The sequence below is a fragment of the Thermobia domestica genome, chromosome 15, assembly GCF_964235325.1.
Source record: "Thermobia domestica chromosome 15, izTheDome1.hap1.1, whole genome shotgun sequence".
Lineage (NCBI taxonomy): Eukaryota > Metazoa > Arthropoda > Insecta > Zygentoma > Lepismatidae > Thermobia > Thermobia domestica.
Genome location: NC_137468.1, coordinates 174,684,639 through 174,708,325, shown reverse-complemented (window position 1 = coordinate 174,708,325; position 23,687 = coordinate 174,684,639). Strand labels below are relative to the sequence as shown.

The 23,687-nt window shown below is 36.3% G+C and overlaps 1 protein-coding gene across 1 annotated transcript; it reads right to left on the bottom strand.

Annotated features, from left to right (window-relative positions):
* Window positions 1-213: 213 nt before the first annotated feature.
* LOC145671725 (uncharacterized) lies at window positions 214-8,809 on the bottom strand. Its single transcript, XM_081740929.1, has 3 exons — window positions 8,291-8,809; window positions 6,654-7,390; window positions 214-309 (listed from the first exon to the last, which is right to left on the bottom strand). The coding sequence occupies exons 2-3, from the start codon at window positions 7,329-7,331 to the stop codon at window positions 214-216; spliced, it is 774 nt and encodes a 257-aa protein (XP_081597055.1). The 5' UTR covers window positions 7,332-7,390; window positions 8,291-8,809.
* Window positions 8,810-23,687: the final 14,878 nt, after the last annotated feature.

Here is a 23,687-nt window from a genome sequence, read left to right as displayed (position 1 = left end):
TTTTTCTATCATACTTAACACTTCCTTGTTGGTTCCATTCACTTATGTTCTCCATGTTTCTCCAACCATGTATTTAAAACGATTTAAAATGTTCATCATTCTGATTCGTAGAATATAATAATACACACCAAACATTTGATTACTCTCTTCCGTAATCCTTTATTTAATATATTGCAAATAGTTTTGTTTATCTTACGTGTTTTTACGGGTATTTTATTTTACGAGTATTTTACGGGTTTCTTGTTCGGCTGTTCTTCCTTTTATGTTTGATTCATACTTCACATCTTTATTAATTCCTACCTTCAATCCCTATAATTGAAAACACTTCCTTTCATCTATTCAGTTTTGTACATATTTGGTTGCAAAAAGCAATATGGTATTCCAGAATCTAAGTTTTTTTTTTTTAAAAAAAAAGTCTAGATCTTTACGAATGCTCTTAAGTCTAGAAGAACTAAGAAAAACTAAAATAGGGGCATTATCATAAATAGAAACACAGTAGTAATCGCATGACTTGGCCTAACTTTTAATTATCCAATTTGGGTCCCCCATGGACCATAATGAATGAATCAGGGATGCTTTGGCCCCGGGATTACGTCACCTATTGAAATTTTGCTTATGCTTATTCAGGGGCCATGCACGATGGTACGAATGAGTCAGAGGTACCTTCGCCATGCTATGACGTCATTGAATTGGGAATATTGGATCAGAGGTCATGATGATTCTTTAAAATTACTAAAAATATGGTCTTGATGATTCATTACGTTATGAAATAGTACAGGTTTACGAATGCTTTCGTTCCCTTTTATGGCATAAAATTTGGAGATTGTTATGCATGGACTAACACTTGTGCAAATTAAATCTTTAGTTTTACGTCCCACGATTATGCCGGTTAGGCTAAAGACCCATACAGCAGAGGTGAACGCTCTACCACTGAGCCACCGCACCTTTACTGGTATGAATGAATTAGAGGTAGTTGGTTCGATCTAATATGTTCGTTTGACGTCACTGAACTGGGATTTTTAGCTTGGAGCTTATGATGGCTTGTTTCGTTTCCTTTTATGGGTATAAAATTACCAAAACAAGGTTTGATTTCTTTCTTGATGACCTATTACATTATGAATTAGTAGACCCCAGTAATAGTATAAATTAGTATTAATATGAAACTCGAAAACTTTGGAGTTCCTTTGTGGCTAACCGGTTAGCGTATGCGCCTTTAACGTGGGAGACCAGGGTTCGATTCCGGCAGGAGCTCATGCGGTTCGGATTGTTATCCCTTTGATGAGATGGACTAACACTGGTGCAAATGAAATCTTTAGTTTACGTCCCACGATTAGGCTAAAGGTGACGATGAGAAAGGAATGAAAGTGTGGGAGGAAACTGGAGCATAATGTTGCTTACCACAAAATTACTTTGAACCAGGGACCCCATACAGCAGAGGTGAACGCTCTACCACTGAGCCACCACCTTCCTTACTGGTGCGAATGAAGTAGAGGTATTTGGTTTGAGCTAATGTGTTTGTTTGACGTCGGGCAGACCCTATTTCACTTTTGGGACCCCCCCACATGGACCATAGCGAATGAATTAGAGATGTTTTGCCCCGGGATTGCATTACCTATTGAAAGTTTTGCTTATGTTTACTCAGGGGGCAGGGATCACTCAGGACACATAAGGTCACATTGATTTACATCAGGAGTTGGGGGAGGGAGGGAGGGGAGTATCGCACCTCGTACTCTTTGATGAGTATAAAAATATCAATTTCGGAAGTTTTTTTTTTTTTAACTTATCCTATTATCTTTCACGAGACATTTTCGTTATATAATAGAGTACAATGGTTTACTTTTTGGGAGTTATCGTTCCCTTTGGATCCTTATTACGTTATATGGAGGCGTATTTAAATATTCCCTTAAATTTGATAAGTACTTTGTGATCCATTTTGTTCCGGTTCAGGGGTGAACATGGATACCTTGGAAGCGTCCCGAGTTTGATTCTTGGAAATGTTGAATTTAACGTCCCCGCGAAAACGGTGAGAAATGATAGGACGAAACAGGAACTTACTTGACTGAGGATTGAAGCAGGGACCTCATACAGTAGAGACAAGCGCTAAGCGACCGTACACGTCTGTTGATTACTATGCAATGGTCCCGAGTTTGATTCTAGGTGTTAGTTTCAGGAAATGTTAACGTTCCCTTGAAACGATGATGAGAAATGAGAAAACATCATAAACTTACTTGCTTGCGGATTGAAGCAGAGACCTCACATCAGAAATAAGAGCTGAGTCACCGTACTCCATTGAGAAGTTCAGTTTGTTGATTACTATGTAATGGTCCCGAGTTCGATTTTTTTTTTGTTAGTTTCAGTGCGAACAGTTTCACGTATGAAAAGAAGACGAGCGGATTATGTTACATTACACATTTCATTGCGAACAGTTTATACTAGGTTTATGTTTCATATAGAAAGATAGAAGATCTGTGTTGTCATCTTTTTATTTCGTGTACGACTTTGACCTTGAAGAAAACCTTGTTGACTCAGTGCAAAGCATTGACGTATACACATAATCTTATTGTTTAGTTGGCTGTATTTAGAGATGAATCAGACATTTAAGGTTGTTGGTTCGAATCTAGTTGTGTTCGCTGTAACTCAGGGTCTGAGCGATACTTACCGAAAATTTTCCAGTGTTGCCAACACTATCAGAATGAATCGATTCATTTAGTCGGAGCAGTTTCGTGACGAAAACTGATTTTTGTTTTGCACACAAAAATTTTTCTGAAACAGAATTTTGTTTGTACATAAAAATTTTTTCTGAAACAGAATTTTGTTTGTACATAAAAATTTTTTTTCTGAAACAGTTTTTGTTTTTGTACACACAAAAAAATTTCTGAAACAGAATTTTGTTTTCGTACACACAAAATTTTTTCTGAAAACATTTTTTTTCGTACACAAAAATTTTCTGAATCAGTTTTTTTTTTCGTACACAAAAAATTTTCTGAAACAAAAATTTAGTTTGATTTTTTTTCCCGCAAAACATTGATTTATTTTATCGGTAAACTGATTCAGAAAAAATAAATTGAAATCGCAGTACAGGAAATAAAACACAGAATCATGTTTTTGTACATTTATTTTTAGCATGTGAAGTAGAATACAGAATTTCTTTTTCTTCAAAGGAAGACGTGTCCGTGATGGGTACAAATTCTGTAAAGAGAAAATAAAACATATGAATATACATGGTAATATTTATTTTGTTTCCTGTGAAAGAAGAAAAAACAGATTATTAACATCGAACTAACTGATCAAGAGAGAGAGTGAGGTGAGAAAAGAAACGCAAATGTGACGTACCTGAATTTTTTTTTTCTCCACGGGTTTCTGCAAGGTGATGTCATCTGAGTTTTGTTTCCGCTGTGGCCTCGTTGAAGCATGTCCCGTGTTGCGTTGATTCTTTGCCCCGTCTTTGGGAGGTGATGTTGGTGGGATTAGGGGAAAATATGGCTGTTATTCTGTTCTGGCTTTTTTATACCCATAGGGCAATGTCTCGTATGTGTCTGGTATTAATCGGCGTTTTTTATAGTTGAAACTGTACTTCTTTTCTTCAGGTTTTGTGACAAGATGATGATCGTGGGTTCTGTAAATTTTGTGCGGCGTGCTAATGGAGATTTTTTCACTGGATTGATTTATGATCATTTGCTCCAGACTGTTAAAATTTAGCTTTTGACTTGCAGTATAATTGAGTGTGAATCCACGAATTTTGCATACATAACTGGTTGATTTCGTGTCGGGGTTGTAGATTTCCAAGGCGTACTGTTTTGGGCCACCAGACACGAATTTTTTAATGTATGCTTTTGGTCCAATTGATTCCAGTTCATTTGACATTGAACCAAGAAATACTTCTGGTTCTATTGTGGGCTGTGATGGTCGCTGCGTGAACATTACGGAATCTGTATCGAAATATAGTACTCTTTCTTGCAGCAGTTCTAAATATTTGTAGAGTTCCAGACGAGCTTGACACGTTGTAAATGCTCCAAGGACAACATTAGCATTGTGATTTTGTACTGGAACATCATCTTCATACTGCCAATAAAGGTATAACATCGAATCGTTAACAGGTAAAATTTGGTTGACTTTTATATCTGGAGCAGTTAATTTCTGATACAGTTCTTTGGGGTCGTTAATGATGGTCGTTTGGCTGAAATTGTCTCTTATAGCGAGTCGTCCCCAGAAGGCATTCAAACAGAGTTTTGCAAGACTACGACGTGCTGAATTTGTCATTATATTTGCTGCATCTAAAGTTATGCCTTCCCGTTGTTGTACCACTTGAATATACTGCTGCTTTTCTTCTTCGGTGACGCAATTGGCAGGCCATCCAGAAGCTTCCAGCTTAGATTTCAAAAATGTGTTAATGTATTCGCTGAATAATCCGCCAGTCTTGGTTTCTGGATCATATACGGTGATGTCGTAATCCCAAATTTCGTAAATTTCAATGACTTGATACCCAAGTTCAATGGCTTTTTGAATTTCATAGGACACCCATGTTCCTGTTAGGCTTCGTTCACTGTCCGAATGTGTACATTCAGAATCTTGATTTAATGCTGTGGCACAGGCAGCACAAAGTGGAAACAACAACTTCTTATTTGAACGAAATGGCAGCACTGGATGAAACACATTTCTGCTAGGCAAGATCTTCAACTTGACCAATCCGTTGACAGTTTGAATGTCGGGCATTTCTGGATCTCCCTGTAGATATATTCGTGGATGCCCTATTGGATACCGTCCACATTTATTCACATAAGGATACAGGGAAACGATATCCAAGAATTTTATTTCTTCGCCTTCATTTTCATTTGCGACGTGGTACAATTTAATGGCATTAACACGGCCACCATAGAAGCTGTCTCTTGGATTTAATGGTGTCTTATTAGTATAAGGATGTGTGCTTAAAGAAGAGGCCAATGCTGGATTGGATTTTAACACTTGACGAAATTCACATTCCCACATTTCATGTATTTTATATCCCATGGATCGTAATAATTTCATTTTACGCTGTGTTCTCTCGTAGCGATAGTTCATCGTTTCTTCGGAGTTCTCATAAATGGGCTGATCACGGCCTGTAGGGACACATAGAGGACAGCCGTGAATTCTGCAACCTTCAAATTCATACACGTGTTCCTCTTTAGTGTCAGGATCTTTGTAGTAGCCGTCCAGATGAAAACCAGCAACATAAACTTCTTTACCTTTGGCCGCATGCAAAATTGAATGACCCTCTTTTTCCTCCATGTAGGCAAGCCACTGCAAAGCAATCCGTGACTGATTGTTTCTGTGACGGTATCCTCGTGCAGGGAGAATGCTAATAGTATTAGGTTTTAAGAAATTTCGTCGAAATACTAAATTGCACGCACTCGCCAAAGTGATAGCCTCCAGGAAAGGATTGACGTGAGTTTCTTGTTCAAAAGTGGTCATGAAAGATATACAAGCCAATCGAAGTACGTTGACGTCCTGGATACAATAGTTCACCAATTCTTTTTGGAAAATAAACGTATCGTTCTGGTGTTCGTTATACCATGTCATGAATTTCTCTCGTTTATCCATTTTCATTTCATCTGCACCATAATAATGGATGTCCGGTAATTTTCCCACATACGCTTGATTTGCAGCAGTATTAAAAAAGTGTGGAAAATATCCTTTGGTCGCTGGTAAATGAAATGCCTTGGATAATTTACTTAAAGCCATTGGCATGAAATTTAAGGAGTCAATAAACGATAAGTGATTCACTTTCATGCTTAAAATTTTTGCTCCGTTCAAGATCAAAGTAGGTTTCAATTCATGTTCTTCCACTAAAGATTTAAGAATAAAATGACCATCATATCCCTTACAGTTATGTGCCAAAGATACAATAAGTTTGATGTGGGTCGTGGTTGACGTAAATACGCAAGAAAGGCATTGATCGGATCATCTTGAAAAATATGTTCCCGCTGTCCACAAACTTCACACGGATGATGTATATCTTCATCTTGAACACAGTTGTAACATACTTGTTGGGCCACCAGTAAATTGGGCTTATGAATGAACGTGTCTTCATCGAAGAAAGTATCCTGTGTGGCTTCGATATCATAGAAGACAATCATAGCCTTCTTGGCATGTAACACTGATGGAACTCCAGGTTTTAATTGAGTCGTATCAGGCTTCATGTAGCATTGGTGGGTAGACGTAACGTGTTTATGGCACACATTACAAAAATAATCTGTACAATCATGTTTTCTTTCCCCTGTATGGACAAACGAATAAATGCGTAGACATTTGGCACACTGTTTCACCATCTTGCATATTGGTTGGCCTTTATGATATGGTAGAGTCAGATGATTTGTATAGCATGTTTCACCATAAAATTCACGATTGCATTCTAGGCACTGCTTCTCCGTATTGGTCTTACTGCATGGCGGTTTCTGCAAACATTTCTCGCACATGGCCGAACAGTTCTTGACGTGTGCATTACGATGATCATATTTTTTGTGGCATGCAGCACAGTAATAGTTGGTAGAAAAAACAGACGTTAATGACGTGATGATGTCATAATGAGAATTGATGCACATTAAATTGATTGAAATCTTGTCTTCGCCACCTTGCCCTTCATACAGAATATCTTCTCCGGAGAAGCTGGTGTATACGGTAAGTTTATAATTTGTCAAGTAACGTTGCAATTGTCGCAATTCTTCCACGGATCCTCCATGATCTAAATTCACTGATGATCTGGACAAAAGTTCATGTACGGCTGGGAGAACAACACACTTGCTCTGGTTGTGATATTGTCTGTACAGTTTCTTGTTCGTATCCTTATATTTCTTTAAGCCAATAGCAATCACAATTGCATAAGCCAAACATTTCTTGTCGGTGTTTTTTACTCGTAGGATGCCTTTCTTGCACTTTAATAATTCGTCGTTTGATAAAAGACCTCGACGCACCAATCCAAATCCACGGGGCACATCCACATGATGAAAATGTACAATGAACGGTTCGTTCATGAGAAAACTATCGTTACTTTGAAGGATGCGATCAAAGGATGCCCATAAAGTCTCCAGTGTCAAATTACTTGCACGCCGAAAAGATAAATAAAACGGTTTGTTCTTCTCATCATGAGATAAAATCGATAATCCAACCATCGATAATTCGTCGACATTTTCCAATAAGTAATCCAGCATCTGTTGAAAGGAGGCCTGAACCCATTCAACAATATCGGTGCCACTGGTCGGAGCATTAATTTGAATTTCCAGCATTCGTCCTTCAAGATTAAAACGCCGATAATGTCTATTGATTTCTCGCAAGACAGTAAAGCCAGAAGTAGCCATATTCAAATAGGGAAAAAGGTAAGGTAAGCAGAAAAGGAATAGGCAAAGAAAACAAATATCTAAAACGAGAAGAGAAAAAAAAGCACGAATTAAAATTGAATTCAGAGATCACTACGTTATCAAAATGACTACACGATCAATCCTAAAAGAATTATCATATCTCAAACAGTTTTACTGTTAAAAATTTTTATTGTCGTCATACTGGAAATCAAACCCGGGACCAACATGTAAATGACCTAAGTTTCTGTAGTGATAATAAGAATGAATGAAATTGTTTTTTCTAACTGTGTTGAGAGAATCATTGTAGTAAGCATTTTTCCTCTGACACTGAACTTTAAAACGTATGACGAACATGAAACGAAAACAAAAATCTCATGCGCTTGCTTTTTTCAAGCGGTTAGACAAGGAATACTCGAATTCGATTCTCGGCGGGAGATCAGACCCCACATTAAACTGCAAGTCCACGTCTCACGTTGTAGGGAACAAATTCGTGCGTAGTTTCTTTGTTTACGTTAATGGTAACTTTCAGAAACTGAGCTAAGTGGTTAGCGTTACGCACCTCTGGCCCGGGTTCAACACCCAGTATGCGCTCAGATTCAACACTAAGCTGTATTCCTAGCCCCCCCACTACTGAAAGGACGCTAAACCAAAATCAACAAATTTCTCGTGCTTACTTCTAATGTGTGGGATGTGGCCCGAGTTCAACACCCAGTATGCGCTTAAATTCAATATTAAGCTGTATTCCTAGCCTCACTACTGAAGGTACGCTAAACCAAAATCAATAAATTTCTCGTGCTTACTTCTAATGTGTGGGATTCCTAATTCGATCCCCGGTCAAGTAAGTGAGGGTTATTCTTCCATTTGCTAAAATATTTCATGTTAAATAAAAACAGTGATAACAATGTTATCCTCATGCAAAAACACTCCATTGATATTAAGAAAACGCGGTTGATACTTACCTCAAATTCAAGGAACGGAGTAAAGTCACGCTGTCACTAGAGGTACACCTACGTTCATTCAAGATCTTCGTGGAAGTAGGATTTGAAAATGAAATTAAGAATTTTATTTAGATCTGAAACGTGTTCAACTATAAAGTGACAACACTATCAGCCAATCAGAAACGAGGAAATGAATCAATGACATCACGGAGAACCAATGAAAACACAGCTTTCATCATGTATCATGAGCCGAAACGTGATGTAAGAAACAATCTGATTGGTTGTGACATTATTCACGTTTTTCTCCTTACACATCAATCGTTACGACATCTAGTATCGCAATTTTGATAATGACATCATACCGTTGACTCGTTAGTTTAATACGACATTCAAATTACCACATCTAAAATGTGATTCATTTTCCTTAAACTTGATTGAAAAAATGTAACACTCATCGATATGTTACGAAACTGTCTTTGACATAAATGTAAAGTTGAGCTTTAAAAGTCCGTCAGCTGAGAAAAATGCTGATGTAGTAAAAGCACATGCTGCAATTTCACAATAACAAACTTCTATGCTTAACAACGAGCAGAAATGTGTAATGTAACATAATCTGATCATGTTCTTTTTCATACGCAAAACTGCTCGCACTGAAGTTGGCATGATGGCTCAGCGTTTTTTTTTCTGATGTGTGAGGTCTCTGCTTCAATCCGCAAGCAAGTAAGTTTATGATGTTTTCTCATTTCATCATTTCTCATCATCGGTGGGGACATTAAATTCAACATTTCCAAGAATCGAACTCGGGACGATTCCAAGGTATCCATGTTCACCCCTGAACCGGAACAAAATGGATCACAAAGTACTTATCAAATTTAAGGGAATATTTAAATACGCCTCCATATAACGTAATAAGGATCCAAAGGGAACGATAACTCCCAAAAAGTAAACCATTGTACTCTATTATATAACGAAAATGTCTCGTGAAAGATAATAGGATAAGTTAAAAAAAAAACTTCCGAAATTGATATTTTTATACTCATCAAAGAGTACGAGGTGCGATACTCCCCTCCCTCCCTCCCCCAACTCCTGATGTAAATCAATGTGATCTTATGTGTCCTGAGTGATCCCTGCCCCCTGAGTAAACATAAGCAAAACTTTCAATAGGTAATGCAATCCCGGGGCAAAACATCTCTAATTCATTCGCTATGGTCCATGTGGGGGGGTCCCAAAAGTGAAATAGGGTCTGCCCGACGTCAAACAAACACATTAGCTCAAACCAAATACCTCTACTTCATTCGCACCAGTAAGGAAGGTGGTGGCTCAGTGGTAGAGCGTTCACCTCTGCTGTATGGGGTCCCTGGTTCAAAGTAATTTTGTGGTAAGCAACATTATGCTCCAGTTTTCCTCCCACACTTTCATTCCTTTCTCATCGTCACCTTTAGCCTAATCGTGGGACGTAAACTAAAGATTTCATTTGCACCAGTGTTAGTCCATCTCATCAAAGGGATAACAATCCGAACCGCATGAGCTCCTGCCGGAACCCTGGTCTCCCACGTTAAAGGCGCATACGCTAACCGGTTAGCCACAAAGGAACTCCAAAGTTTTCGAGTTTCATATTAATACTAATTTATACTATTACTGGGGCCTACTAATTCATAATGTAATAGGTCATCAAGAAAGAAATCAAACCTTGTTTTGGTAATTTTATACCCATAAAAGGAAACGAAACAAGCCATCATAAGCTCCAAGCTAAAAATCCCAGTTCAGTGACGTCAAACGAACATATTAGATCGAACCAACTACCTCTAATTCATTCATACCAGTAAAGGTGCGGTGGCTCAGTGGTAGAGCGTTCACCTCTGCTGTATGGGTCTTTAGCCTAACCGGCATAATCGTGGGACGTAAAACTAAAGATTTCATTTGCACAAGTGTTAGTCCATGCATAACAATCTCCAAATTTTATGCCATAAAAGGAAACGAAAGCATTCGTAAACCTGTACTATTTCATAACGTAATGAATCATCAAGACCATATTTTTAGTAATTTTAAAGAATCATCATGACCTCTGATCCAATATTCCCAATTCAATGACGTCATAGCATGGCCAAGGTACCTCTGACTCATTCGTACCATCGTGCATGGCCCCTGAATAAGCATAAGCAAAATTTCAATAGGTGACGTAATCCCGGGGCCAAAGCATCCCTGATTCATTCATTATGGTCCATGGGGGACCCAAATTGGATAATTAAAAGTTAGGCCAAGTCATGCGATTACTACTAACACATTTCTATGATTAACCACCTCGACTTTCACACGTCCTTTGTTCCGTGAGTTTTCTCTGAGCCAAGAGCAAGAAGTAATGGATGAAAAGCCCACCGAAACCAACAGGATGAAAACTAGAATACTTGTTCTGCTATTTTCTGTTAACATGTGACTCATCCCATCCATAGTGGAAGACCCGAGTTCGATTCCCAGCGGGAGCTCCTGTGCTTCGGATTTCACGCTAGCCTCAATGCTGAACCAGACGTTAAACTCACAATCGACTCGATTTATCCCAACCATATACTGCATAGAAGATCTGTCTTTGTTTCCGAAACGATTGTAGATCTCAAGAAATAATGAAAGTAAAACCATATTAACTTGAAAGTCAATATCACAATATTTATGCCACAGTAATGTTACTTTACATTAGAATATAACAGAATAGAAAGTAAACTTTGAAGCACTGATATCTGTTAATATATCTTGAAGCGAAGATGGCGAGTTTCCGTAGACATCAAAACTGGTGCTATGCATTAGTGTTGGAAGTCTTACACAACAGTTATGTCTGTCCGTCCCTCCGTCGACTGGTACCAGAGCAAAGATTGTAAGATGTATCAAGAAGTGTTTTTTTAATCGATTCAGCGTGCCCAAGAATAGTTTCACTTTTTTCCATTAATCTTCCATTGAAACCGGAAGTGGCAAAATATACCGTTTCCGGTTTATAAGTTGATCGTCATACAACAAAAGCACTAATAGAGAGAGAAGCTGTTTTCAACCACTTCAGGAAAGTAGGAGGTTTCTAATTTGACCTCTATGTATGTATTTATGTTTGTATACTTGTATGTATGTTCGCGATTATCTCTAGAATCATTTGTCATATTTCGATGCGGTTTTCACTAATCGAATAGACTATTCCCGAAGAAGGTTTATATATATATATATATATATATATATATATATATATATACATATATATATATATATATATATACTATGTGATCAAAAGTATCCGGACACCTGGCTGAAAATGACTTACGAGTTCGTGGCGCCCTCCATCGGTACTGCTGGAATTCAATATGGTGTTGTCCCACCCTTATCCTTGATGACAGCTTTCACTCTCGCAGGCATGCTTACAATCAAGTGCTGGAAGGTCTCAGCCAAATCTTCAGGGAGTGCTGCACTGAGGAGAGGTATCGATGTAGGTCGGTGAGGCCTGGCACGAATTCGGCGTTCCAAAACATCCCAAAGGTGTTCTATAGGATTCAAATCAGGACTCTGTGCAGGCCAGTCTACTACAGGGACGTTATGGTCATGTAACCACTCCGCCACAGGCCGTGCAGTATGAACAGGTGCTCAATCGTGTTGAAAGATGCAATCGCCATCCCCGAATCGATCTTCAACAGTGGGAAGCATGTGACTGTTAAAATTATTTTTAAAACACCACTAGTCATTAGTACTACCCATTTTCTTTCTATAGTAACAACCATTCGTTGCACTAGGAAACCTTAACTTCTATATTATTTGTATTTCGAACTTCCATTCCAATTAGCACCAATCGAGGAGGTCCGGATATCATGCGTGGAAGTAGATTTACAACATTTAAGAATCATAACAATAATAATACAGATTCCAAATATCAGCTCCAAAATTTTAATGTTTATTTCTATTACCAGGATACAAGGGCAATATTACAGCTGTCTGCTTTCTAACGATCCGGATTGTAGGATACATCCGTTATCTCATAACCATTTTACTTCCTACACCAAGTACCTTGATTATTTATTACAAAGCATTCGACGTATATCTTCATTTATTTATAATATTTCTCATTCATTTCTTTAAAACAGCAACGTATTGGTACATGACATCCATCTCGTAGTTTGAACATAAGCTGTAATATTAGCCTTCTATATTCAAGAAAATCCATATTATTTAATACAATCGTTATTTCATACAAAATATAACTTAATAATTTAGCATTGGGAATCATCTGGGATACGAAAGTAGGCGGGACTAAGCTCTTAGCAATTCATATTATCATATATCTCAATTATATTCGACAAATACATCTTACCATATATATATTAATTTGCCGCACAAAAGAATATAATTGTCAATATTTTATGGCAGTTCGATTAAATAGCTCTTAAAATTATTTTAAACGTCAAATTAATTCCGTTTTACATTATTAACTTTTACTCTTTATTTTGTATATCCATCAAATCCATCAATCATTAGAAAAGGATAAAATGCATGTATACAAAATTTAAAGTACTTTCCGCTCAGCGATTTATTTAGTATTCCACGAAACTATAATTTATCGACTCATTTTAATAAAATTTGAGTTAAAAATTGATAATAACATGTTAAATTTAGTAACAATAGTAATAATAAGCATAAAATTAAATGAACAAGTATTTAAAATAAAATAAAACAATCAATAATCGCAATTTAAACCAAAACAAGTGAGACTTGAAACGATCGGTTTTCAGATCGTTACAATTCCCCGGCTTCACCGGAAATTTTTTTATGATCTTTATAGACCAACATAAAATTTTTCATCTTCTATTATTCATAGTTATCTTACATTTATTTTATTTTTCCCAACACTGAATAAACTAATAGAAATTACAACTAAAAAAATTTAAAAAAACAGTAACATTAATAACATTGAACTCGCTATTTACAAGCTCTTATTTAAACCTTTAATTGAAAAGTTCATATTTACTTTTCTTTAAATTCTCACATTTAATAGTTCCAAAGATTCTTCACAATCAGGTGGACAACGACTTAGAACATCTGCAATTTTATTGTGTTGCCCAGCAATGTGTTGAAAGTGTAAATCAAATCTTTGAAGTTTGAGTATTAATTTCGTAGTCCTAGCGTCCAGATGTTTTAATGTGAGAGCATGAGTGGCTGCTTTGTTGTCACAATGAACAATTACACTTCTCCCAAGGATAAAATTAGCAAAACGTTCGCACACCAATAAAATCGCAGCTAATTCTAGTTGAAACACAGAATACGATAATTCATGAAGTCTTAATCGTCTACTGGCGTAACCGATAACTGATGGATCTTCGTCAGTCCCATGGAACTGTGCTAGATACCCCGCTAGATTTTCCGCGCACGCATCACTGAAGATATGGAATCTTAATGTAAAGTCTGGCTGTCCAAGCGCAGGAGGTGTACTAGCTAATATACGTAACTTCTCGAAAGCAGTTAGAGCTGTTTCGTTCCATACAAATGGTTTATCCTTTTTCAAGAGCTCATACAATGGACTTGATAGATTAGCATAATTATTTATGTATCGTTGACGCCATCCTACTAGCCCTAGGAAAGATCTAAGCAATTTTCTGGTCTTTGGTATCGGAAAACAACGTATGGGCTCATTCAATTTACGATCTACCTTTATTTCTATTCCATTTACTATGTGCCCTAAAAATTTTACCTCAGGTAAGATGAAACTGCATTTTTTGAAATTTAAGGCAAAGTTGCCGGCTTGGAATATCTTGAAAGCGGCTTCCAGATGAACAAAATGTTCTTCTAGCGAAGGAGAAAAACATAAAACGTCCTCGAGATACACAATAATAAAAGATTTGGTATCCATCCCAAAGAATTCATTCATTGTCTCTTGGAATACGGCGGGTGCTGATCTTAAACCCATAGGAAGTACACACATACAATATTGCCTTCCTAAATACACAAAACTTGTACATAACCTCGACGAAGGATGCAAACGTACTCCGTAATAACCGGACGTACAATCGAAAGAAGAAAATGCACGTGCACCTGTTAATCGAGATAACAGATCTGCTATAGGCTCTACTTGGACTTTAGGCGAAATGACCTTGGCATTTAACCCTCTTAGATCTAATACTGGTCGTACTCCTCCTGAAGGCTTCCGGACACAATGGATGGGATTACGGTAAGGTGAAGACTTTTCTTCTACAATACCATACTCAACCCATTTCATTAACTCTCTTTCAAACTCATCCCGCAAAGATTGAGGGATGCCATATAATTTTCCCACAACTGGTTCATGATCTGTAAGTTCTATCTTATAAGCTTCGTGCGGATGGGTGCAGCATAATCTGTAAATAGTGGTCGATATTTCAGAAGGATATCACATAATTTACTCTTGATATCTTCTGGCAAATCAGCGCGCTGTTGCACAAATTCTTTGATCTCATCCTAAGATATACTAGGTTCCGGTACACGGATAACTTCTTTAACTTCGTGTAGGGACTCATCAGCGGGACTGTAATTTGTGTCACGAATAAAAGAAAGATGTACAGATGTAGGTTCTATAAGACAAACAGTAATCATATCTCCATTCTCATCAGTTAAATGTAAAACCTGTTTTCCAACATCAATTATCCCATTGAATTTTCGCATGAAAGGGCTTCCTAGTAATAGATCTGGATGCATATTTTTCACTACAAATACTGGTACTTCAAAGACATGTTCTTGAATTTAAAAAGTTAAGAGGTGCATTCCTTTGACATTAAAATTTTCATTACCAGCAAATGCTCCCAAATTTATAGCTTCTACATGTAGTTTAGCATTGGGAAACTTCCGTTGAATCTTATACCATGTTCGTTCGCTTAGTAGATTTAATTCCGCGCCAGAATCTATAATAGCAGTTAAATCAAATTCACTTAAAGTACATGGTATTTTAGGGGAAGGATAATAATATTCCTCCTTGCCAATAATTCCTCGTTGCCATCGACTTCCTCATCAATAACAAACGAAATGCTATATTTAATTTTAGTATATTCATCCGCAACAACTTTTGATTTTCCGTTCTCACTTGCAGAAGATATAATTACTGTTGCGCATTCTTTTTTCTCCGAGAGATTATATTTATTTAAGAGTTGATGTTTTCTCTTAATTGAACAATTGAATTTCTTTAAATTTTTAAAATTCTGAGTTCCCAATTGCTCTCCCTGCAAAGTTTTAATAACAGCACAATTGCGTAGTATTTTGTGCACCAAGTACGGGCCTACATAACTGTCGAAGTATTTATGAACTTTATTTTTAACCGAAGAAGAGAGGGAATGTGTTCTAACCATTACCAAATCTCCTTCTTGTAAAGTAGGCGAATTATTATCACAAACTTTAGTACTCGTTTCTAAAGTCTTCTTTATTGTAATTTGTCTATCTTCTAGTTGTAAATCAATTAATTCTGGAGGCCATTAATAAGAGCTTTTAAAGACATCAGTGGCAGCAAAAGATAAAAAGACTTCAGCTGGACAATGGTTTGTAGCTTCACAAATTGAATGATTCAAGAGATCTTGCGCTTCCTTCAGGGATTGACTCCATTTAGAGTGATCTTCGGAGCACTTTATTCGCATTATTCTATTTAATTCCCTGTGTCTTCTTTCCACAAGTCAATTTGCCTGAGGAGAATAGGGTGACGTCAAGTGATGTTCGATGTTATGACGTGTACAAAATTCTTTCCATTTTTCGAGGTAAATTGTGATCCATTATCGCTTACAATATGGGTTGGGTAAGGAAATACATAGAAATAATATTGCTGTAGAACTCGAATAATCTCCTGAGCGTGTGCAGTAATCAGAGGATAAAAACATATAAATCGAGAGTACACATCTAATACAGATAAAACATAATAGAATCCACGACTATTAGGTAACTTTCCCACAATATCTACACAAAGTTTCTCGTGAGGACACTTCGATTCAATATGGCACTTAACAGTGGGAATCGGTCGATTTCTTGCTTTTGTACGAGCACATGTTAAACAGTTATTGATATAGTTAGCTATATCTCAATTTTGGTTCTTCCAATAAAATAGTGCGCGGGCAAAACCAAAACACTTCTTAAGTTCAAAATGACCCTTTTCATTTATTTTCTTTGCTAATACATCCACCAACTTTCCAGGAATCACAAGCAACCATTTATTTTTAAGTTTATCTTTAACAAACAGTATGCCGTCCTTAGTTGCAACGAAACTTCCGTTCTGTTCTAATATTGAAAATAATTTCTGACAGTAATTATCAGTCTTTTGTTCTTCTCGGATTCCGTCACTAGATATCAGATCTGGGTCTTCGAATAATACAAAATCGGTTCTTATTATTCCAGTGTCGGAAGGGTTTATGCTTTTGCCCTCGCAACCGTTTACCCTTCCTATGAACGATTGCGCCACACGTTTTCCGAAGTAAGTGGATTGTCACCCGAGCCTTCAGGTCGGCTAGCCCCTAATCTTATATCTTCAATTGGTGAATGACTTTCGTTAGTTTGACAACTTTGGTCTTGTGAAAACTGAACTCTTCTACTTTGGTTACTGTTCGACGGTGTTCGTGCATAATTTCCCCAGTTTCTTCTTTTGTACTGGAAACGGTAATTATTACTACGAGTACTATTGTCTGTAGTATGTTGTGTTACTTGAGCAAGATTAACATCGATTGGTTTTGACGAACGACCATTATCCGGATTATTACGGGAGCGATAACTGACTATATTACGTTTAGCGCCTTCTCCAGCTTCGATGTTCGTGAGCCTAATTAATACATCCTGGACAGATTTTGCGGGAACCACTCTTAACAATCGAGAATCTTCTTCCGGAAGGCAGGTTAGAATAGTATCAATGAGCTCTCTTTCCCTATAATCTTCCGCAATACTATGATATTTCTCAACCAAATGCCATGCAAACTCTAGCGTGGATGGAAACTTAGTCTTATCGTAGCGCATGGTTAAGAGTTGTTGTTTCTGAGCCCATTCTAAATCTGGTGATAAATATTCTTCTCGAAAAAATCGTATAAAATCTTCATAGCTTTTAATTTCAGATGCGACCGTTCTAAACCAACCTTTAGCCGCACTTGTTAGAAACTGCGGGAGCAGGAATAGTTTTTCTTCGCCAGTTAAGTGAAACATAGTACCACATCTTTCAAAATCTTCAAGGAACTGTCTCGCAGCACCAGCTGTTCGTTGTCCTCCGAAACGGGGGAATTCTCGAAGGTCTTTAGCTTTTAGCGGTAACCCGTACCACACATCACTCTCATTCAATCCGAAAGGATTTCTTACTAAAATTTTTTCAGGCGTTTGACCCGTTATAGGATAATGAAATACAGTTTCTAAAGAATTTAGCCTACTCGATCTCATATTTGCTCCGTTAGGAATACTATAAGGCACGCCTGAATTAACCGTATGACAATGGTTTACTATAGGAGAAACAGAACTTTGGCTATAATGTACGATGGAAGAAACAGGACTATTTACCGTAGTAACGGTAGTGGTAACAGCAGTAGACATAGACGTCACACTCGGAATCTCGGTTGTTCTGGATATATTACCTGGAAAGAGAGTAGGAATACATGCATTGGCAACACTGATATCATCACAATTACCTGACATTATCTGTTTGCCTGAAAAGGATTCAAATTTTTCTTTGAGCCACTGGTACTTACAATCTTCCTCTTGCAACTTCTTACCGTATTGTATTTCTAGATTACTAAGTTTTCCCTGAGTTATCTCCATATCATCTGTCACCTTCTTCAACTTATCTTTTTGTCCACTCACTTCATCACTCAATTGATTCAATCGGATATCGACAGTGTGTATCTCAGTTTTCAAATCCTCCTTCAACTCTTGTTTGGAGTTGGTAAGTTCTTGATGCCACTTCTGTTCAGACTCAATCATCCTTTTATTCACCCGCTCTTCCAACTTCTGACAATGAAGTTCAAAATTCTTATTCTGATCCTCGGATTTCTTTTCCAAATTTTTATTCATACGTGTCATCTGATCCTCAAAATTTTTATTCATACGCGTCATCTCCTTCCACAGTTTTGTCAAAATTGTTTCAGATCCTATATTATTACTCTCAGCAACTTCTTCTTCTTCAGAAGCCTCATCATCCTCTACTATTGACTGATTATCTTTACTGGTACATCGACTACAACACAAAGTGTTTAATATTTCCTATAATTTAGTTGAATCCACTTTTTCACAGGTCACGTGAAAATAATTACAGCAAGTATTACACACTATACTGTCATCAGTATCCTGTCCAGTTACTTCAATACCTTCACAACACAGATACATTAAATTGTCTCTGCTTTTAGCAGTTTTATCACCTTTATTCTTCCTTACCATATTATTCAATAATGTTCCGCCTACTTCCGAAGTCCCAAAATCTTCTCAAAAAATTTATTTTCTCTGGTATCTACTATCCTCAACGCTGATATCTTTTCAGATCTTTGTCGTTATCTTCAGACTCTGGATCTGCTACGAGTAACGACATCTGTCTTCAAAATCCGGTAACACGGTCGCCATTTTCTGTGACTTAAAATTATTTTTAAAACACCACTAGTCATTAGTACTACCCATTTTCTTTCTATAGTAACAACCATTCGTTGCACTAGGAAACCTTAACTTCTATATTATTTGTATTTCGAACTCCCATTCCAATTAGCACCAATCGAGCAGGTCCGGATATCATGCGTGGAAGTAGATTTACAACATTTAAGAATCATAACAATAATAATACAGATTCCAAATATCAGCTCCAAAATTTTAATGTTTATTTCTATTACCAGGATACAAGGGCAATATTACAGCTGTCTGCTTTCTAACGATCCGGATTGTAGGATACATCCGTTATCTCATAACCATTTTACTTCCTACACCAAGTACCTTGATTATTTATTACAAAGCATTCGACGTATATCTTCATTTATTTATAATATTTCTCATTCATTTCTTTAAAACAGCGACGTATTGGTACATGACATCCATCTCGTAGTTTGAACATAAGCTGTAATATTAGCCTTCTATATTCAAGAAAATCCATATTATTTAATACAATCGTTATTTCATACAAAATATAACTTAATAATTTAGCATTGGGAATCATCTGGGATACGAAAGTAGGCGGGACTAAGCTCTTAGCAATTCATATTATCATATATCTCAATTATATTCGACAAATACATCTTACCATATATATATTAATTTGCCGCACAAAAGAATATAATTGTCAATATTTTATGGCAGTTCGATTAAATAGCTCTTAAAATTATTTTAAACGTCAAATTAATTCCGTTTTACATTATTAACTTTTACTCTTTATTTTGTATATCCATCAAATCCATCAATCATTAGAAAAGGATAAAATGCATGTATACAAAATTTAAAGTACTTTCCGCCCAGCGATTCATTTAGTATTCCACGAAACTATAATTTATCGACTCATTTTAATAAAATTTGAGTTAAAAATTGATAATAACATGTTAAATTTAGTAACAATAGCAATAATAAGCATAAAATTAAATGAACAAGTATTTAGAATAAAATAAAACAATCAATAATCGCAATTTAAACCAAAACAAATAAGACTTGAAACGATCGGTTTTCAGATCGTTACAAGCAAGAAAGTGCTTAAAACATCAATGTAGGCCTGCGCTGTGAGAGTGATACGCAAAACAACAACGGCTGGAAGCCCCCTCCAAGAAAAACACGACCACACCTTAACATCACCACCTCCGAATTTTACTGTTGGCACTACACATGCTGACAGATGACGTTTACCGGGCATTCGCCATACCCACACCCTGCCATCGGATTGCCACATTATGTACCGTGATTCGTTACTCCATACAACGTTTTCCCACTGTTCAATCGTCCAATGTTTACGCTCCTTACACCAAGCGAGGCGTCGTTTGGCATTCACCTGCGTGATGTGTGGCTTATGAGCATCCGCTCGATTATGAAATCCAAGTTTTCTCACCTCATCACGTTTTGTCATAGTACGTGGAGTGGATCCTGATGCAGTTTGGAATTCCTGTGTGATGGTCTGGATAGATGTCTGCCTATTACACTATACGACCCTCTTCAACTGTCGGCGGTCTCTGTCAGTCAACAGACGAGGTCGGCCTGTACGCTTTTGTGCTGTACGAGTCCCTTCACGTTTCCACTTCACAGTCATATCAGACACAGTGGACCTAGGGATGTTTAGGAGTGTGGGAATCTCGCGTATAGGCTTCTAACACAAGTGACACCCAATTATCTGACCACGTTCGAAGTCCTTAAGTTCCGCGGAGCGCCCCATTCTGCTTTCTCACGATATTTAATGACTACTGAGGTCGCTGATAATGAGTACGTGGCAGTAGGTGGCAGCACAATGCACCTAATATGAAAAACGTATGTTTTGGGGATGTCAGGATACTTCTGATCACATAGTGTATATATACAGTAAAAGCTGTTCTCAACGGACCTTATATTGAATGAAAACTTGTGTTAAACGAAAATATTTCACGGTTCAATTAATTTGCTGGAGAAAATCGTGTTAAATTAAGCGGACAACGAGAATGAAAATAAGCCTCTTAACGGAAAATTTCAAGTTTCGGAGCGCAGCATTTAGAACATTTTTAGACATCCTATGAGAGGTAAGATATATATTTTTTAGCAAAACAGATAGTGATGTGCAAAACTGAAGCAGACACAACGGATATACGTGCTTTAATTGAGAATAATACGGAAAGACTGAAAGGAAAAGAAGAAACGGAAGAAAAGAAATATGGCATCTGGTATGAAGTAGAGTGTAGGGTAAAGACTTACCAAGATTCTGTGAAAAGTTTAAAGAAACAGCAATATTTGCCTTACGCCGAAATGACACGGATATGTTTAGCGTGGTTTCTCAGGCTAAAATCTTTCTGTAAAATTGTTTAGACAAACAGTGATGTATATAGAAAATCCTCCTTGACTATTGGAAACATTAGGTTTACCTGTGCATAGTACTTTTCTGTTAATTGTAAGTTTTGCGTGTATTAATTCGTTGTAGAAATAACTACCGGAAATTCACTAAATATACGTACAGAATCTTATCTCAGTACGCCCATTATATGTATGCATTTGTTTCCTCATAGGTCTATCTTCGTTAACCGGAAACCTATTTTTAACAAATTTTTTTCGAGTTCCATTCGATTCTGGTTTTGCTGTATAAGAAAAACGAAAAATTAATGATCAATTAATTATTTGAAATCGATTCATGGTCGCAAAGATAAAATATTCAATCTTCTCACGTATCTCTGTACTAAGGTGGGAAATGGAAGAAATTTTACTAGCTACTTACAATGGTTTTCATCTAACACTGTCCCTCTATTTCAGCCGGAAGTAATAGCCTATATCTATTTTACTATTGAATTTATACAGTTTAGGAATGTGCCGTGGTTTCGCAACTGTGAAACGAAACTCATTTTAAAACAAAACGAAATCTTAAATCAATCATTCTCTAGGCGAAGTGCAGTAGAATACAGATTATGAGAGGTAATATGGACCGAATCTAACTCTGATAAGCATAAACTCGGTTAACACGGACGGATACATAGTAAATGTTGTATAATATTTATTATTATTCTTTATTGATTATTTATCTTTATTAGATTACATACTATTACTGTATTTATTATTTTTATTGGACACAAAGTACTGTACATATATTCGTTCATAAGGAATTAACCATAATACAGTGAATAATATGTAAATTTGATATTCATACGTACATAAGTAAAACTCAATACAAATAAGGCGCGGTTTAACATGCATATATCATTTTTTATGAAGTATACATTTTTGACTCTCTATAAATGGATAGGGCTACGAAAAAAAAGTGTACCTACGTCGAAACTATGCACAAAGATACCCACAATATTATACACGAGTGATACCCACCAGTTGAGAACTGCCTTTTAACTTTAAGTTGGCTAAAAGATGGAAACGACATTATTTTCCAGTTTATTAAAATAGATTTATACTGATATACGTGGATTAATGTCACATTTAAGTTAGTTTTCAATATTATGTGTAGTGTTAAATGTACATACATTTATATTCAAGTAATAAAGTATTGCTTAAGTAAAATTTACCCAATTTGAACCTAAAAATGATTTGATTAATCTACAGTAGTTTCATTTAAAAATCCCCAAAGGGTTTTTCTTTTCCTTTTTTTTTTCAAAATCAACAAATCATAAAGACTTCAGTTTTCTGCTTTTAAAATTTTTGCACAAATAATGTTAAGATGTTTCCACTAAGACATTCAATCTTCATATAAATGACTTACTTGTTTTAAAACACTACAGAAGAAGGTAGCTGAAACAATTCAGAAAAACTCTTGTAAATGCAACTAAACAAACTAAGTTTTCGGATCAAAAGATCCAATATATTTCAACCAAAAATTTTCTTGTAAGCCTTATATCTGGAGAACTACATTTTGTGCTTATCCCGACTAAAAGAAAGAAAAAAAAATCCAAAAACTAATTATCGGCTAAGATCCCAATCTTTTGATGCACTTTTTAGGATAATTCCTAAAATTCTTTTTCATTCATTACTTTTAAAACATTAAAAATGATGTCAATATATTTCTTTAAATAATCTTCAATTATTACTTGTAACGCATTACTTTTCTTTCAACTGAATAATAACTCAATTACTATTTCTTGTTTCCATTTATTGCCTATGTTTAGTTAATAGTGTACAAGAACTTCTTGTTTTTCTTCCTAATAATGAACATTTAAAATATTCGTAATTGTGTCATATTTAAAATAACCACTACACCTATTTTCGGGTATTTTGTTGTATATAATTCGTTTACATTATGAGAAGAACGTTTTTAGTAAGTTAATTCATTTCTGTTCTCAAGTGATCTAATTTATTCAACATAAAATCCCATACTATATGGTGTATACTAATAATACACCATAAAATCCCATACTATATGGTGTATACTAATAATACACCATAACATTTCAAATGCATTAACACAATATAAAATGAACTGAACAATATGCCAGTTTCGTAATATACAAACAACTTTAACAACTTTTTCGTTTAAACTTAAAATCAAATGCCTTAATCGAACTATAACATTTTCTTCATGACATATGTTACTCTGAAAAGTTACCTTAACTGGTCAACCCAAAGCACTTCCACTTCTGAAACATTACTTCCATGATAAACACAACAAGACTTAAAGTTGCACCGATCACAATTATATAAAACGGAGTTTGAAGGTGGTCTAAAGAGAGTGATATATCTGAGTCAATATTGATGTGTGTTAATCGTGCATTTTCATTTTGTGACTCCAAAATCCATTTGTTAATAATACCAGCTTCAAATAGTCTTGAAATAATTATGTTCACTC

Coding starts and splice junctions, on each gene's coding strand:
- LOC145671725 (XM_081740929.1), bottom strand. CDS start 7,331: ATGGCTACTTCTGGCTTTACTGTCTTGCGAGAAATCAATAGACATTAT. Junction 310..6,653: donor TGACAAATTATAAACTTACC/GTATACACCAGC, acceptor TTTCAATTATAG/GGATTGAAGGTAGGAATTAA.